General features: G+C 39.2%; 2 protein-coding genes and 1 long non-coding RNA gene across 11 annotated transcripts; 2 read left to right on the top strand and 1 right to left on the bottom strand.

Annotated features, from left to right (window-relative positions):
- The first annotated feature begins 613 nt into the window (after window positions 1-613).
- On the top strand, window positions 614-5,875 carry LOC122864983 (leucine-rich repeat and immunoglobulin-like domain-containing nogo receptor-interacting protein 1). Of its 7 annotated transcripts, none has more exons than XM_044172841.1 (4): window positions 614-1,260; window positions 1,948-2,011; window positions 2,980-3,055; window positions 3,149-5,875. In XM_044172841.1, the coding sequence occupies exons 3-4, from the start codon at window positions 3,029-3,031 to the stop codon at window positions 4,988-4,990; spliced, it is 1,869 nt and encodes a 622-aa protein (XP_044028776.1). In that variant the 5' UTR covers window positions 614-1,260; window positions 1,948-2,011; window positions 2,980-3,028; the 3' UTR covers window positions 4,991-5,875. The 7 variants fall into 7 exon arrangements, with proteins under 7 accessions (XP_044028776.1, XP_044028777.1, XP_044028780.1 ...); XM_044172845.1 differs by having other exon boundaries at window positions 618-1,260; window positions 2,980-2,984; XM_044172844.1 differs by having other exon boundaries at window positions 619-1,260; window positions 2,980-3,025.
- On the bottom strand, window positions 2,740-6,823 carry LOC122864985. 2 transcript variants are annotated; one of them, XR_006375362.1, is made up of 4 exons: window positions 6,689-6,823; window positions 6,417-6,524; window positions 2,952-3,211; window positions 2,740-2,853 (listed from the first exon to the last, which is right to left on the bottom strand). It is a non-coding gene; the product is annotated as an uncharacterized LOC122864985 (long non-coding RNA). The 2 variants fall into 2 exon arrangements; XR_006375361.1 differs by lacking the exon at window positions 6,689-6,823 and having other exon boundaries at window positions 6,417-6,577.
- vps72a (vacuolar protein sorting 72 homolog a) lies at window positions 6,722-13,900 on the top strand. Of its 2 annotated transcripts, none has more exons than XM_044172848.1 (6): window positions 6,722-7,144; window positions 9,298-9,450; window positions 10,047-10,167; window positions 10,416-10,592; window positions 11,298-11,442; window positions 12,698-13,900. In XM_044172848.1, the coding sequence occupies exons 1-6, from the start codon at window positions 7,028-7,030 to the stop codon at window positions 13,086-13,088; spliced, it is 1,104 nt and encodes a 367-aa protein (XP_044028783.1). In that variant the 5' UTR covers window positions 6,722-7,027; the 3' UTR covers window positions 13,089-13,900. The 2 variants fall into 2 exon arrangements, with proteins under 2 accessions (XP_044028783.1, XP_044028781.1); XM_044172846.1 differs by having other exon boundaries at window positions 6,741-7,144; window positions 10,047-10,176.
- The last annotated feature ends 3,707 nt before the right edge of the window (window positions 13,901-17,607 follow it).

The raw sequence follows: 17,607 nt of genomic DNA, 5'->3' as shown, positions 1-17,607 counted from the left end.
TTGTTGAAAAGGTGCCGTACAAATAAACTTTGCCTTGCCTCACACTGTGGTAGTTTATGTATTGTTAATTAGAGTAAGTCCACAATGTTATTTTGTGCTATTGCAGCCTTAGGTATTACTGTTATTGATTTTATTAGCTGTTATTTCATTATCACTTACAGCAATATTAATATTATTTTAATGTGTGACATTTAAGTCCCCTCGTGTCAGGATATTTTTATTTCCTACTTTTGTTTTACAGGGAACAAGCAGAGCTGAGAGTCTGATGTGAACATCAAAAGAGAGAAGTTGGGTGAGTTGCCATGATGGCATTCATTATCTTATTCAAAGATAAACTATGGCCTGTTTATTACCCACAGCCTAGAGTGACTGGAGAACATGTCACCATCAATAATTCAGGGATATACACTATTGCATGCTAAAAACCATCTATGTAGTCTCTTTGTCTCATGGCCACCTTTAAGATGTAGTTTTTTTATTTCACCTGTTCCCAATGCCACCCTTGATTCAGGAAAGTTTCATAAATTAGTCCCAGTAATTTAAAACGTGACAGAATTATGAAATGACATGTTAGGTCTTCAAGTAGTTATGATTGCAGTTTTTGCAGCATAATATTAATACTAAAAATCTATGACTATCTACAAATATCTTACAGGTTGGACAAACACTACCCTCCAGGACTTTACAAATGTGTCCTGGTCTTCATCAAACTGCTGAAGAGATATTCCTTTATTTCTAAGTGTCAGTGCTTCAATTCATTTCCATCTGGTGTTGCTCCTAAATCTCTGCATTTGGCTGACCTGTGCCTGCCTCCTGTCATCCAGTGCAGTGTGCTGGATGGAGTCCAGTAGCTAGTGCATATAATCCCCCAGCATGCACTGAGCACCCGCGCGTCCAGAGCCAGGTTGTTGTTGCCATGAGGACAGAGAAGCAACAGGGGGACCGAGCTGCAGCAACGCGCTTCCTCCGGAGGTTGAATATTTCAGAATGGGAGGATGAGGCTTTCCTGTAATGATTATGTCTGTCTATCTCTCTCACATTGTAGGTTTCATTTGGATGTATTTTTGAGCAACAGACAGTTTTGAGGTGGACCTGACAGACCAAAAGCGACGTACTCTGCTCTTTGAATTTTCTTTGCTTGTATCAACAGTTTAGGCCATTTCAGGAAAAAACAACCCACTTGCAAATGAACTGTTTTTTTAATACAAAATTGTGAAAATGGAGCTATCACAATGACAAGCCCTTCAGACTGACGAGACGGTGAGTTACAAGACTTGTTTTTCTCCCCCCACCCCCCACAAGATTACTGTAATTCTGAGTCTTTTACAATACCATTCATTGTATATGAGCTCTTGAAGCTGTCAGGCCACAGTAAATAACGGCAATTTCACCTGTACACTATTTTCACTCTCTAGCATGTGCGCTCCTAGAGGAGTCAGCCACCAGCATTCACTGCTCTGGGGAGCTGCTGTCATCACCAGCAGTCAGACTATACAGTATTCCCCAGCTCCATACCCATAACTGTGTCAAGATAGAATTACCTCCTTTAAAAATACGATCTTAAATACAGAAAAAGATTATTTCACCCTGATTCGTTCTAGTATGTTTGTTTGCTGAGATATTAGACTTTCTAGGTGGAGTTTTCTAGGTGACCACAAGTTTAAAAAATCCAATGATTTAAATGCAAAATCATTTAGGACCTGTTATAAATACAAGCATTAAATATGTCGATCAAATAAGTTGATCAAAAATGAATTAGTCTGCAAAGAAAAAAGTATACACTAAATTCACTTTTAAAATCACTTTTTTTTGCTTTGGTGAGCGTGCTTACTTTTGTATTTTACATTTAGAAACAGAGCTCTTTCTGCAAAACATGTCTCAAATATTAGAGAAATCTGTCCTACTGTAATCTTTCTCTCTCCGTCCCTCTTTTCACGCGCTCTGTAGAGATGGATCCTTCAACAACATGTGAGGAGAGCTGCCAGAACTGAGGGTGGCATCACACTTGATGGTGTTTTCTTTTTCTTTTTCTCAGCACTCTCTTGGCAATTTAAACGGCGTGTTTAAATCATTTTAAATCATTTTTACAGGCTTACAGTTGTTTTGCTTCCTCATATTCTTGTTTTCACATTTAAAGCTATGATGTCTGTTTACATGATCATATGACATGTCAATCTAAATTGTTGCATGAATTCTTTTTGGAGTTATAAGCCATTATGTGATTACTGATAACAATTTCCCAGTTACAGTTAATCGTCAAACAGTGTTATAAAACCGTACTGTTCACAATTTTTTTCTATTGCCGCCCCCTAGTGGTAAATTTAACAATGGTTCAAATAAAGTGAGAGCTTATGATGGTCAGTATGTGGCAACAATCCCCTTTTCTCATGTACATTTTTGTCACATATTCATAGTCCCATGTTTGAATTAAACCCATGACCCTTGCACAGCTACTGTGCTACTGTTTTGCTTTTAATGGGAGTGGAAATACATTTATTTTACAGTTTTATTCACTGCGGTTGTTCTGGATCTGAGCATCAAGAAATGGAACATTAAAATGTAATGTCATGTAAAATTTGAAGTTCTGACCTCGTTCTGCCTTTTGCTGCAGCCAAACATTGTTGTTGTGTGGTGTTTGGAAGAAAGAAGACAACATATAAAAACAAGCAGGATTAAGTGCAGCTACAACCCATAAAATAAAAGCTATAAAATCAAGAAAAAGCCAGAGAAGATAAATGAGCTTTCAGCAGCTTTTTAAAGATGTGTATTGATTTGGCTTGTCTGAGGCTGTTCCAGGATGGACGACACAGCAGCTGTTACCTCTGTCTCTTATCATCTTGGATTATTGCAGCACTGTAAACAACATAAATATAAACTGAAAATCGTTGACATTCACAGTTTGACAAAGATGATTCAGCATCACCATCTGACAACATTTGGCCACATCTTACTTTGCTTTCTTTCTTATTTTTTCTTCAGTATCTGTAAGTCAACGAAGACAGGACCCTCCATCAGCAGCTGTCTGGTTATGAAAATCTACTTCCTGTTATCCAAAGTGACATTTCCCCCATTTTTACTGATGTGGCGTTAGAAAATATCATCCCTCTCTCACTCGTTTCACAGCTGTCTCTCTCTCTCTTACATGCAGGCAGGCCACCAGATGTTTGAGGGGATTGCTGTCCACCAATGGCTGTGCTGGGGAGCTCTTTACCTGTTGGCAGCGGGGGTAGCATTAACATCTGAAACTCGTCGGCCGTGCCCACAGCCCTGCCGCTGCAACACCGTGCTGCTGGAAGTGAACTGCTCTGACAGCCAATTCACCACAGTGCCCGACAGTCTCCCACAAGACACCAAACTGCTAAACTTAACACATAATAAGATCAAGACTCTGGTGCATCAGCAGTTCAAGACTTTGACACGACTTTTACAGTTGGATTTGAGTGACAATATTATGGTAATAATTGAAGTGGAAGCCTTTCTCGGCTTGCAAAGTCTGACAACTCTGCGTCTTGCTCGCAACCACCTGAAGATTATTCCTGTAGGAGCATTTGCTGGTTTGCCAAAACTGAAGTTACTGGATGTAAGCGGCAATGAGATCCTTGTTTTGCTAGATTTTACTTTCCGTGGCTTGGCTGCCCTGCAGTTTATTAAAGCAGCGGATAATGACTTAGTTTTTATCTCTCATCAAGCTTTCACTGGCTTAACCAGTCTGCAAGAGCTGCACCTTGATGGCTGCAACCTCACAGCTGTGCCGACAGAGGCGCTCACACAGCTTGGTGGGCTGAGAAGTCTTTATTTTCACCGACTGGGCCTCACCACGCTGCCAAACTACTCTTTCCGTCATCTAGAGCATCTCAAGGAACTTGTCATTTCTCATTGTCCCTGGCTGGAGACCCTGTCAGGAAACAGTCTCTTCGGCCTAAATCTTACATCCCTCACCATCAGACACTGTAACCTCAGTGCTGTCCCATACATCCCGTTGCATCATCTTGTATATCTTGTATACCTTGACCTTTCTTTTAATCCAATCACCTACATTCATGGGAACCGGCTTGGAGACTTGCTCCGGCTCCAAGAGCTTCGTCTGGTGCAGGGATCATTGCTTCGCATCGAAATCGGAGCATTCAGGGGTTTAGCACATTTCAAATTGCTGAATGTATCTAGAAACCTTCTCACCACCCTTGAGGTGGGAGCTTTTCATTCAGTGGACACCCTAAAAACTCTGGGACTTGATAACAACCCAATAGCGTGTGACTGCCGTTTGCTGTGGGTGGTGCAAAGACGACTACATCTGGACTTTGGTGGAAATCCACCGACTTGCAGTACGTCAGTCCAATTGCAGGGCTGGAATTTTCTAGACTTTACTGAAGCTGAGCTCCCAGGCCTGCTCACATGTCGGCCGCCTCGCATTCTGAACCGCAAACCTCAAGAAGTGAGAGTAGATCAGGGACACACGGTGGTGTTTTATTGCAATGCAGAAGGTGACCCTCTGCCATCTGTCACCTGGCTAAACCCACAGCTAAAACCTCTATCACCCATTGGTAGAATACGGGCTCTCTCTAATGGCTCGCTGGAGGTTCGCTATGCTCAACCTCAAGATAGTGGCACTTATCTCTGTGTGGCATCCAACGCAGCAGGAAATGGCAGCCTGCCTGTCAGCCTTCATGTCCGAGCCTTTCCATCATCTTCTAAAAACCCCTTTCGTCTTAAAGGTTGGTTTGCCTTTCCCTCTGCCTCTCCAGGTGTGAATGGTAATCAGAAACTCCCATTTGATGTCAAGACGTTGCTGATAGCAGCAACCATTGGGTTTCTCTCATTTTTCGGCTCTGTGAGCGTATGCTTCATCTTTATGTTCTTCTGGAGTAAGAGTAAAGGGCAAATAAAGCACACAGCCACAATAGCATATGTGCCACGAAGCGCCATTTCAAGTAGTAACGGAGGGACAGGCAACTATATGGAAACAAGCAGATTCACCATGAAACTAATATGACTCAATAAGTAAATCAAATCAAATCAATTTTCACTTGGTATGACTTGGTACATTAAGAGCTTATGAACTGCAAAATGTAAAACTTTTCAAGTATTACATTTTGGATGTTAACTTGTGTCCAACAGAGGCTGGCTATTGATTAATTCATTTCAATGTGAGCATGTTAGCTAGAGCTTATGTTGTGCAAAAATGAAAAAGACAAGACATACAGTGAATTGTGCTGTTATCAGTCCTTCTGGACATTAAGAGGATTTTAAGTTACATTTTAGGAACATCTAACCAAGAGATAGACATCGTTGATTAGCTTTATTTTTCATGTCTGTCTCTCCACTATAACAAAACCTGAATGTAAAGCAACCAAAGTAAGCAATTTAATGAACATAATGCATGTAATATGTAGAGATGTAAATTATTCAGCTAATTGTTTGTTGCTTATATTGCCCTTGTTGATGTTTATATATAGAAACAATTTAAGAACTCAGTACAGAGAATGTACCAGAAATTAGTTTATAGGCTTGCCTGGTTGACTAATGGTTTATTTGTTTGTTTTGTTCATTTGGTGTCTAAAGAACAGATTCAATAATAGATTTATTCATTGAAATAATTATTATGGCTCTCCGATGGTAGCCATGAGACAACTAGAATATATAATAGGAATGTTAACCTCATATTAAGGCTAATGTACACAACACTTGCATCTATATAGCATATCATTCTACTTAATTTGATAATACATGTTTTGCTTGTATTCTAATATTATCACATTTACGCTGTACTCATTCTTTAATGAATGTGTGGAATGTATGTTTTTCCCTCCAGTAAAGCACTTCATACATTTGCTTTCTAAAAGAAGCATAAAATAAAATTATTGTGCTTTCAAAAATGTCATTTTGTATATTTGTGCTTATTCAGTGGTTTTTGGTCCAAAATGTAAATGAGAAACATCAGATGTGGTAAGCGTTGTGTTTGCTTTGTAAATATTTTCACTGTGCACATTTTTAAGATAATATAATATTTCACATCACCTCAGAAAGCCACATAACACTTAAAATACATACTACAGAGGCCAAGGAAGAGTCACATGGGTTGACAACAGCTGTAGGCTTAATCTGTCCATATGTGAACTACCATATATTGCCGAACTAATCAAGACAAATTTGAATGTAAACTTTGGGTAAATCTGTAGCATTGATCTAAGACCTCCACCAGCTGGCTGCGTTTGCTGTGACCACAAAATGGCAAGTGATATAGTTTTGTGGCTAGTGTCTGATAAACAGGTTAAATAAATGATTTATTTTAACACTAAATTAATAATAACTGTTACCACAAACTAAGATGTCTTTAAGTAAAAGCACAGGGTAATCGTATCACTTTGTATCTTTTTAAAATTAATTTCTGTTCAAACGAGCTGATGACCAAGACTTACTTATCATAATGTTCATCACAACTGCCACAAGGAGATTCATCCAATTTATGCTGTTGCCAGGCGATGCATCACCTCTCTGAGTGCCAGGCACCAACTCCACTGGTTTCCCTGACAACAGTATCAAACATTATGTGGCCGCCATTCTAAGTTTACCAGCTAAATGATTCAGAAGTTAAGATGTGAATGCGAATGAAATCACGCTAAATAAAGCTATATCAGGTCAAATTGTATACAGACATAAGAGCAGTTTAATTTTGAACACAGCACTGTACCGTAGCCCGGAAGTACATCAACTGCTCCGGATGTGTTGGTTAGCTACAAGAAGGCAGCGGCTAATCTTAGTGGTTACGTTAGCTGTGTAATTAGCATGTGTTACTACAGTTAGCTAATAAGGAACACCTTTTAGCATATTAGCGGGACTGTAAAGCGTATCCATAACTTTAATAAATATGTGTACAAACATATAATTGAATAAGCGCAGCGAGTAACGACGAGGTAAAAGAGCTCCCCCAAAACAACCTATCACTGTTAAGCAAGCTAGCACAACACTAGCTAGATAACTAACTAAACTGGACGTTAACGTTAGTTAACATTGTTTAGAAATTACAGCCATGACACTGGTAGTTGGTCGCGAACCCAGAAAGACTGCGGGTAATCGCATGTCAAAATTACTGGATGCTGAAGAAGAGGACGAATTCTACAAGACCACTTATGGAGGATTCAACGATGTGAGTAACCAAATTGAGAGTAAGCTAATAAATTAGCTCCCAGCTAGCTTGAGTTGGTCTCTTGAATAAGCTAGCGTTAGCTGGCCGAAATCTCAGGCTGATTTACGTTAATTAACTAGCGTTAAACGGTTTCATTATTGCCCAAAAGAGACACATTGTCAAATTGAATCATATTAGGCTGTAACTGACTATAATTGAGTACATAATAATTTGTATTTGTATTAATCATTCCTAAAAATGACAGACGTAACGTTAATCATTAACAATTGTCCATCACAAGTTATCAGAGGCTGCAAGAAATGGCATTAATACCTAAAGGTCTCCTTCACAACAAAAACATATTCCTGAGGGATTTGTTTTTAGGGGACCTTTTCGAGTGATTGTTTACTTAATTAGCACGACCAGTCCTAGTGTGACAGGCAGCCAAAAAGCCCAAAATATTGTGTGACGAATCATAGAAGTACCCAACAACAAAAAGTATTTAGCTGTAACTTTAAATTGGACCGATATTGGAAACAATACGTTCTCTGTAGATATAGCTGACCTTACAGGTCTATGGTTCATGCATTATTTAGGAGTAAATAGGTTATTTTAAATTAGGTAAAGTAGTTACTTTGTTTGAGAGGTGTCTCATATTTAATCTTCCCTCACTGATATAAATGGGGTGTGAAAAATAGTAAAACCACCCCAGTATAACAAAATACAATTCAATACAATTCAACAGCAGCACACATTACAGTGCTGCTGATGCAACCATAAGGTTGAATCGGCACTCTGTTGTATTATTTCTAGCTAGATGTACCTAATAGACTGGCAACTGAGTGTAAGTTCATGTACATTTTATAGTCTCTGCAGTGTTAGAAGATATGCCAATTTGACTGCAGGTAATGCCACAGATGATATATAAGAAGGTCATGTTCAACATGGGCTTTTCAGAAATTCCTCATTTTGTTGGACAAATACCCATTATTAGCTTGTATTTCTCAGATCTGTAAGAAAAATGCATGCAAGTTCAAAAATTCATATATTAACTGGACCTCCAATATGGAACGGACACACCAAAGGATGCTACAAAATGTGACTTCAGTTAAGGCCTGCAGCTGCTCTGGTCATCAAAACCACCTTGCCAATGTGATTCATCCGAAACAGTGACCATCCAAAATATCCTGGCCCAGTCTGTCTTAACAGCTAACAAATTTGTGAAGGTCGGATGAGAGTGCCAGCCTTTCCAGCGTCACACTCAAAGAGAGAAGAAAGGCTATAAAGGCGTCAAGCCATATTATGTGTCAGAACATTACACGCTATTATTTGATATTGCAGCCATTTTTAAGATACTGATTTGTATCCTCAATTTGCAGTCTAGCTAATTTTCTTCAAACAGCTGCTGGTTCAAGGGTCAACTTGTGTAAGGGGGTTTGGCAGCAGTGGCTCTGGCAGTTCTGACGTTAGTCTCAGCTGAGGTTGACAACAGTAGCTAGATCTCACCTAAATCACAAACAAATCCTGTGATGCCTCAGTCTCAATCTCTGCTGGCACCTTTTTAAAAAAAAAAAAAAAAAAAAAGAAAAAGAAACCGTGCATGTGCACATACTTAAATTTCAGGGATAGTCTGTCTTATAATGTCTGTCAAGTATTTTCAACTTGTGACCAGTGTTGGTCTTTGTCACCACAGTTTGTGTTTGCATATGTTGTCATGGTTTTTATGTCACAATTAAATACCTTTTACAGGTTTACTCTTATCTATGCACTTAGTATTTAAGAACAGATTATTTTTCTTCTATAGAGCTCTGTTAGTTGTCTAATGCTGCTTTGAAAGCTCATATCAAAATGCTGATTTCCAAGACTCTTTTGTGCTAATTGGCATTTAGCATAAAATGAATGTGATGTATGAATGTAAAATGAATTGTTTGTTTAATTTGATGAACTTCCGTCATAGTTTATGTTCTTGTACATAAGGTGTTGGTATTATTTTGTAAATACACTCCATGAGCCTTACTGCTGTGTCACCTTGAGATTTGCTTGGTGTCAACACAAACACATACAGAGAGCTGCCTCTCCAGGGTGTATTCTGAAGGTTGTTGCATTAACAGGTAATCTATTTCATTGTATTTCATAAATTGTTGGCTAAATTATGCCCTTTTGTTTCCTATCAGGAATCAGGAGATGATGAGTATCATGGAGAACATTCAGACACAGAGGATGAGGTGGACAGCGACTTCGACATCGACGAGGGCGACGAGCCAGACAGCGACCAAGAGGAGGATGCACCTCGGAGGAAAAGTCGGGTTGTCACTAAAGCTTATAAGGTAGCGACTACCATTTCAGGAGCTATCAGAGTTTGAAGCAAGTTTCTGCATTTAATTATCATCATCAGTCTACATTCATACCCGAGAGACCTTTTAAATGACAATGCAGCATGAACTGACGTGTTCATCTTGTGACGTACAAGTATTTTGGTGATAGATTCACAACATGAACACGGAAACTGTACATTTTTCCTCTCAAACCAAATTTACTGGCATTTGGCTGCCAGCTTGTTTTTATCCCTACATTATCCTGTGAAGTATTTTCCCGAGCATATATGCACTTTTTCAGCGCTGTTAACATTCATACAACTGCACACATGAACCCCATAAAGCTGCTTTTTCCTGTGGTTGCTCTGCAGCTCCATTGGGGCCATTGGTTGCCAAATGCCATCCTCTCAACAGTAGCTGAGGAAGCAGAAAGCATAATTGATTTAACTTTGCCACCACACTTATATCTGCAGCTGTGGAATTAGAATGTGTCACATGGTCACAAACAGGCATTTCTGACTTTCTTTCAGAAAAGTTTGCACTTAATTTGCTTGTTAATCATACATAGATTTGCTGTTAATAGGCTTTTTGTCTTTGTTTAATCCAAGGAACCTATAAAGGTGGCAAAACCCAAACCCAAAAGACCCTCTGAGGAACAGAAGAAGACTGAGAAAACTAAAGTGGAGCTCAAAAGGAGGATTCCACAAGAATTCCAAGATTTTTGCGAGAGTAAGATTGGTACAAACCTCCCACAAATGCCTACACACTGTTTTCAAATATCTCCCCATATATTATCAAAAAACACATCACTTGAATTGTTTAACACATAAACCATCACATCATAAGCACATGATGTTTACGTCACACCTGCATCAGACAATGTCCATGGAGGGTCAGTTTTTGAACATATGAATAATATTTCAACAGGATTCTTTATCTTTAGGGTTTTTGAGCTGTATGCCTTAATCATTCTTTAGCTCGGAAGTCTGTGCGACAGTCCACCAGTGAACATACCCGAAAGACCAATCTGCGCTTGCAAGAGCGTCAGGATGCCCCTCGGAGACGGAGAGGTGCTCACCGTGACCGGCCCTTAACCCAGGAAGAATTGCTGGCTGAGGCCAAAATAACTGCTGAGATCAACATTCGATCTTTAGGTAAGAATACGTTGGTCAAGTTACTCAAATGTAAAGAGAGATTTGGTTCTGAAATTGTCTTTCTTCAAAAGAAGGTTATGTCAAGTACTTATGTTTAAGCTTCAGTATATACAGTAGTATGTTACAGTGATGACTAACGCGATATGTCTGACTTCATCTGTGCGATTTTTGTATTTTACATTGCTCCTCTAAAATAAGCAACAGAACTATTTTGTAGGATTTTTGTTACAAAATATAGCAAAAGTCACACAAATATCATTGCACAGACAGAAAATAAATGACAATATAAATAAGTCTACTGAATACCAATTTAATAAGCCTAAGGATCTTTAAAAGTCAAAGTCCATAACCTTTTCATAATGGCTGTGTGAGTGTCAGCCCATCAAAATGTGTCATGACTATATGAGACACAAATGGTGTGTTTGGTGATGCTTACAGTATGAAAAGAGATGTAGTAGATTTTGTGTTGGAACAGCTGTCACTAGCTTTATACAGAATATATGTGAATCAATGTAGCCCATCTCTTTGGCAAAGAGATGCACAAAATCATAGTAAATAAATATTGTATAGTGATTAATTTTACTGGTTATTGTTGTAACTAAGTAATGAATATGAATTTACCAATATATTGTCTAAAGTTGTTTAACTTAATGACAATACACTTGAAATATGGATGCCCCTATTCATTTTGCTTTCTGTGTGTAGAGAACTATGAACGTTTGGAGGCGGACAAGAAGAAACAAGTCCACAAGAAGCGGCGTTTTGATGGACCAACCATCCGTTACCATTCAGTCCTGATGCCACTAGTCTCTCACTCTGTCCTAAAAGAAGAAAACGTGGATGTTGAAGGGTACGTATGATCTACGCAGATACAGACACCGCCAGACACATCTAGTGAGTCATAAGTGATGGTTGAGAGGCATTATTTCTGTATGAATCAGTCTATACATTGTTTTTTAGAAAAAACCTAAAGTATTTAATTCTTTTTAGACTATCATATACCAAAGCATTATATGATCCAGGGTAGGTATCGGTACTCTATACCTTTTTTAAGGTATTGACCGAAATAACCCAGTACCAAGTAGTATCAAAACGTTTTCAGTCAAACGATACCTGCATTCAATCCATTTTGAACCCAGACCTAGAGAAAAATGGCGGTATGGTTTTGCTCACAGCCAACCACTCCAAGTGTTTTTCGATTTAATGCGACGTCTGATTGACCCACTATCGCAGCTACAGCTAGTAGCTACATATCGTGGGCTGCCGCTGGGCTGCCCCTCCACTCACGCTGAGCACTTCTTCGCCTCGTTCTCTGGCGGACTGGACCAGTGTGTGGAGTGCTGGTGGAGTGTACCAGTGTGTGGCAACCCACCTTGGCGCCCGGCCTGTCCTCTCTGCATATCCCAGATACACTCCAGCAGCGAAGCCGGCTATGGAGGAGAAGTGACCGCGAGAGGAGTGGCAGGCCGGGCAGGAGGGACTGCGACAGCCGAAGAGATCAGTGTGTTTACCGGGGAAACTTCAGCTCACAAAGCGCTGTATCAGCAGCAGCTTTGGCTTTGTGGTTGTTTTTTTTGCGGTTGGTTTGTAAAACAGACACAACCAGTGCTTCACATAGCCTAATACAACCTCTATGCTTGACTCAAACTGTTAACTCAGTCCTTCAGAATTAACGTTTCCCATTACTCAACACTCTGACAAACAAGGCTGGTCTGTTGTGCTGGCTCTCTACACTTATCTCGTGCATTAAATCGAATTAAAGAAGACTTTCAAAATGTAAAAATCATTTGGATGGGGAGGAGTGGTGGCATTTTACGCAACTGAATGCTTCCGTTCACATGATGGGTATTGAATGAAGTACTCTATTATGAAATGTATCACTTTAAAGGTACTGGTTTTGGTACTGGTATTGTAATTTTTTTAAACGACACCCAGCCCTAATATGCTCTTAATTAGTAGTTATGCCATTTGGCAACAATTTTCCCATAACAAAAGTTAAGATAAAAAGAAACCTTGATGAGACAGGCAAATCTTACATAAACCAAGAGAATATAGTATTTTTGTTTTAAAAATAGTAATTTTGGTCATTTTCCCATTTTCCAAAGGTTGGATCAGGACGTCCCTCAGACTGCACCTCAAAATCCTACCACACCTTCCCAGCAGCCTGCCGGAGGCCTGTGCTCCCGTACTTACATAACATTCAGTGACGATGAAGCTTTCGGGCTGTCCTTTCCACGCAGTGCCCAGTCAAGTCCTCAGCTGCCCGTCCAGGAGGTTTGTCCTGTCACCCACAAGGCCGCACTGTACAGAGACCCAGTCACTGATATACCTTACGCTAACACACGAGCCTTCCGCATCATCCGAGAAGCGTACCGTAAATACGTGGCTGCTCATGGATTTCCAAACACTTCGGGAGGTGTGACGGGACTTGACTCCTCCGCAGCGAAGGGTGCCCGCCAGAAAATGGTTGTCAAGCAGAGTTCTGTGGGAACATAGATTTGTTTCGAAAAAGAATTTAGGAAATAGGTCTGTGTTTCTTTTTTTAAATGTATTAGTTCAGGTAGAATGACATGATTCACTGACATGAGGAAAAACCACAACCCACCGCCATGGGGTAAATACCTTTTCTTCAAACTACTGTCTACATTTAGTTATATCTACAACCATACAAAGTATCCATGGCAACAGAGATTTATTGTAAAAGTTACAGATTTAGCAGTCACTGACTAATATGTTACAGTTATAGGCAAACGCAAATATTTTCAGTACTACTGTTGACTGGATAACATAAAATTAAAAGAAGTAAAAGAACTTAGTAAAAAACAAACATTACCACAACCAAATCGGTTGGTGCATTCCCATAAACTAAAAGTCTTACTTGTGTTGTCTCTGTGTACAGAAATTCATTTTGTACTTTAATACCCTGATAAATCCAGGTCGAGTGGATGAAAAACTACAGATTGGCTTTGGAAGTGAAGTAGGTCTCCATCTGCACATCATTTCTTAAATTAATGCCTTTTTTTACTATCAAGATAATTTGTTTCTACAAATGTACATATTTCTCAATAAAAATAAATATTTAAAACTCGGAATAATAAATCATATCTGGTTTATATCACATTTCACAAACATCAAACAACAGCTACACTGAAAGTTACGGTACTGTGGAACTAAAAACATCAGCATCAGTCTGTCTTTTGAGGGTTTTGTTCATTTAATGTTAACAATTTATTGTTTTTAATCTGTTGTCATGATTTACAGCCTGTATCATCCCATCCTCATCACATTAAAATTAATTTCATCTGTAATGCCCTTCACAACTTCAAATTCTTTCTGACTCTACCCATACAGTGGGATTTTTATGTTATCAAAACTAGTTTACCCGAAAGGCAAATTTTATATTTATTTTTTAAAAATGTTGATTTCACATTCAGTCCAAACCCATTACTGAAATCGCATTAGACAGTTTGGGGAAAACTGGGCCCAGGAGTGTAATTTACTGCATGTATCTGGCAAGTCATTGTGACAGTTTTAATTGATCAAAGCATTTGAAGCTGTTTTTCTGCTAAATGTTAACAGAACAACAAGCTTTCAAATATGGAACACTTTTTATGGTTTGTTGTTGACAGTAAACCTCTGTTCCTTCTTTCTTAATGTTTAGTCTGATACTTTAGATTTTAATTTAGTTTTCCACTAACTGCTCACTGCCTCACTGTGTAGAGAACTGGTGAGACAAAAAGTCTGTGAAATACTAGTCACATAAATCACATTACAGTATCTAAATAAGCCAGACAGCCGATTTACAAGCATTTTGAATATGTTTGAGCTGGTCGTGAAGCTTTTATAAAAAGGTGTTATTTCTGTTCATTGTTAATAACGGAAAATTGTGTGAGCTCCGGTCTCGAATATCACAATGAATAATACAGCTATGTTGATCCCTCTAAGACCTTGAATGAGGTTTTCTGTATTTATTCTTTCAGGGCACAATAACAGAGCAACAGAGTCACCCTGAACACCACTGAGTGCTTGACTAGCGTGGCCACCTTTGACCCGAACAAGAATCACTTGCCTGCACAGCGTCCTGTAGCTACTAGCCATCTCGACCAGCCTCTGTTACATAAAAGCCCACTGGGGAACAAAAATAATGTAAAAAATAGTGTCACCCAGATTTCAGTGCCTAAAAACATCACGCTCCTGAAATACAATGATTACCTTTTACATTATTTCTTTTTTTAGCAAAAATATGAGTTTGTTTTTCAGCAGCAGTATGGCAGTTTTGACTTTCACACTTCAGCTGGGAACATGACCGGTGAGGGCGACGGCGTCATGGCTGAGTGGTGAAGCTGACCTTGAATTCCTTTGGAGTTTCAGGTACAAATCCTGCTGAGTCTGCCTTCATGTCAGTTTAGCCCCTCAGCAGATGGTTCAAGCAGAAATTTTACCTTTGCATGAAAGCTCTCACAATTCTGTTTTGACTTTGCTGCCAAAATGATCATTTTGCACTCAAGCGGATTTTCTCCTACTGTTCCTGTAATGTCCTGATGATGTTGAGCAGAGCATCTCGCTAAGCAGTCAACCACGTCTTTGTTCTGTGTCATAAGTAACCAGGCTGTAGCTGCAAAAAAACCCTCAAGCTTCATTTGAAGTTCTTTACCTGTTACCTGGATTTAGATGTGACAAGATTAGTTAATTAATCAATCTATTAGTAATTTTTCAAGCAAAAATAGAAGGAAAAAAACAGTTTCAGCTTCTAAAATATAAAGATTTGCTCCTTTTCTTTTTCTTTCATTGTAAACTGAATATCTTTGGTTTTTGGAACAAGGTATTTGAAGATGTCATTTTGGCATTTAGGAAAGTGTGACTGAAGCTTTTCGCTATTTTCTGACATTTTGTAGACCAGTCGATTAATCGAGAAAATAATCAGCAGATTAATCAATAATGAAAATAATTATTTGCAGCCTATGTATGATTTATGTCTTCCATGACCAAGGGCCAAAATAATCTTTCAAATTGCTTAAGCTTTATGTAAACAATAAGTGCTATTAACCAGGACACTGATCTACTAAAAAGAATAAGTTAATAATCCATTATACAACAGGCATTCACACAGATATGAACATTGATTTTAAGTTATGAAGGCCAAAATGTACCTCCAGTGGTGGGGCCAAAGTTCCTGTAACAAACCAGGCTGCTCAAATGATGAAAGATCAAATCTATTTCACTTTCCAGGCAATCAGATGGTCTCTGTCATGATACAAACAATGCTGGTGAAGTGAAGAGCAGAGGCGGCTTATATGCTGAGTTGACGGTGACAGACTGATTGTACTTTGTATTAATCACAACAGTCTGCCAAATTAATTAACATCGAACCACAGAAGAAGAAGAAGACCAGACAAAGAAAATCCCCTCAGGCTGATTTGACCAAACGCCACATATAGATTCCTTTTTTTTTTTTTGGTAGCGGAATGAACAAGTATTAGTTAGGCTAACAGCCTACTGTGCTGCTTTGGCAGTTAAACAAGCAGAAAACAAAATGAGTCCAGAATAGGATGAAAGGCCCATGGAAGGATGGTTAAAAAAAGGAGTGGTGGGTGTAGCACAGACACATTGTCTCATATAGTTTCACAGCCTTTTTATGGCTAAGATATAATTTAGCACACACTGTACGCACACTTTGTCCACAGTAACGCCCCAAGACTATCTTCACTTTATGAGGACACAGATTTCAAAGAACATGTTGCACAAAACCATGTATACAGGTTTTGTAGTTGTTATGGTGTCACTTTACATTCACACCAGCAACAGCAGGAACTAGATTGGGGGGGGCATTTATTTTATCATGCCTTTTCAATTCTGTCAACCTCAAATACTTGTTCTTTGAAAGCAACTGCTGCCCACACACTGTGCCACTTGCTTTGGCGAAGAAGAAAAAAACACAAATCCCTTTTGATGATGAATTCAGTGTCAGGCTAAGCCAACGTCTCTGGTGGATAGACGGATGTAACGTATGCAGTCGAAATATTGAGCCAATAGTGTTTAAGAAGCAGTGCATTTCTCATATCCTCTGCAACAACGGAATACTGAAAGCTTTGTCTCCCACATACTGCACAGGGCATATGGTACCAATTGAACAGTTTTCAGAATAGGAAGAGAGGGAACTGCATTATCACTCGTTCTAGTGTGGTAGTTGCCATGGAGACGAGTGTAGGTGGTGTACTGTGCTGTACTCCTTCCCTTGTCCTCTCCCCTCTTCTGTTGCCCACCCTCTCTGTTCTGTTATCTGCAACATCCGCGTAACTTTCATTCCTTCATATTTACTCAAATCCTTCTGCGCGGTTTGTATTCTGCCATTTTTTTTTTCATCGTTGAGCAATGTTTCAGTTTGAACCACACACTCGCATTAAATGCATAGCCTGTAATTTTAAAAAAGCAACAAACTGACAAGTTAAATTGGATTGAGAGCGTTTAAGGCTCTACTCTTTGTGGATTCAAAAGGTTTACATGAGTATTATTTGACATAGCTAGGCTAATTTAGCATTTTCTTTATAGTCTATCATTGACAGCCTTTTTGTTTAGATCCCTTAAATCCTGGATATTTCTTTATTCCATAAATTAGTTTCTTGCTGACCATCCAAGTTCTTGTGTATGCTTTGTCAATCTCTTCCTTTTGCAGACCAGCTATTCTTTCATCAGTTTCCATGGAGATGTGTGTGTTTCTGTGTGTGTGTGTGTGTATGTATGGTTGCGTGTGAGTGAGGGTTGAGAGCGAAAGAGTGGGGATGTGTCATTTCCCGTTTTGTTTTTTGTGTATTTTGGAAGACTGCATGCGCCGTCCAGTGTCCCAAGTCAGTCTTTGACATTCAGTAACATCACTGATGTTTGCATCTCCCCATTTCGTTTTATCAAGTCTTTCCTTGCTTCCTACACTTGTCTTTGCTGTTGTTCGGTGGAGCTGGGTTACACTTTCAATCCCAATAAAATGATCATAGTGAAACCTGAGCAAACTCCAATTTAT

The sequence above is a fragment of the Siniperca chuatsi genome, linkage group LG17 (assembly GCF_020085105.1).
Source record: "Siniperca chuatsi isolate FFG_IHB_CAS linkage group LG17, ASM2008510v1, whole genome shotgun sequence".
NCBI lineage: Eukaryota > Metazoa > Chordata > Actinopteri > Centrarchiformes > Sinipercidae > Siniperca > Siniperca chuatsi.
The sequence above is the reverse complement of the archived record's forward strand: the minus strand, read 5'-3'. Positions and strand labels throughout refer to the sequence as shown.

Excerpts from the sequence above, each read along its gene's own strand:
- LOC122864983 (XM_044172839.1), top strand. The coding sequence starts at position 2,798 with ATGGACGACACAGCAGCTGTTACCTCTGTCTCTTATCATCTTGGATTA. Across the intron at positions 3,056-3,148 it reads TCTACTTCCTGTTATCCAAA|GCAGGCCACCAGATGTTTGA; the intron begins GTGACATTTCCC and ends TCTTACATGCAG.
- vps72a (XM_044172846.1), top strand. The coding sequence starts at position 7,028 with ATGACACTGGTAGTTGGTCGCGAACCCAGAAAGACTGCGGGTAATCGC. Across the intron at positions 9,451-10,046 it reads TTGTCACTAAAGCTTATAAG|GAACCTATAAAGGTGGCAAA; the intron begins GTAGCGACTACC and ends GTTTAATCCAAG. Across the intron at positions 10,593-11,297 it reads GATCAACATTCGATCTTTAG|AGAACTATGAACGTTTGGAG; the intron begins GTAAGAATACGT and ends TTCTGTGTGTAG.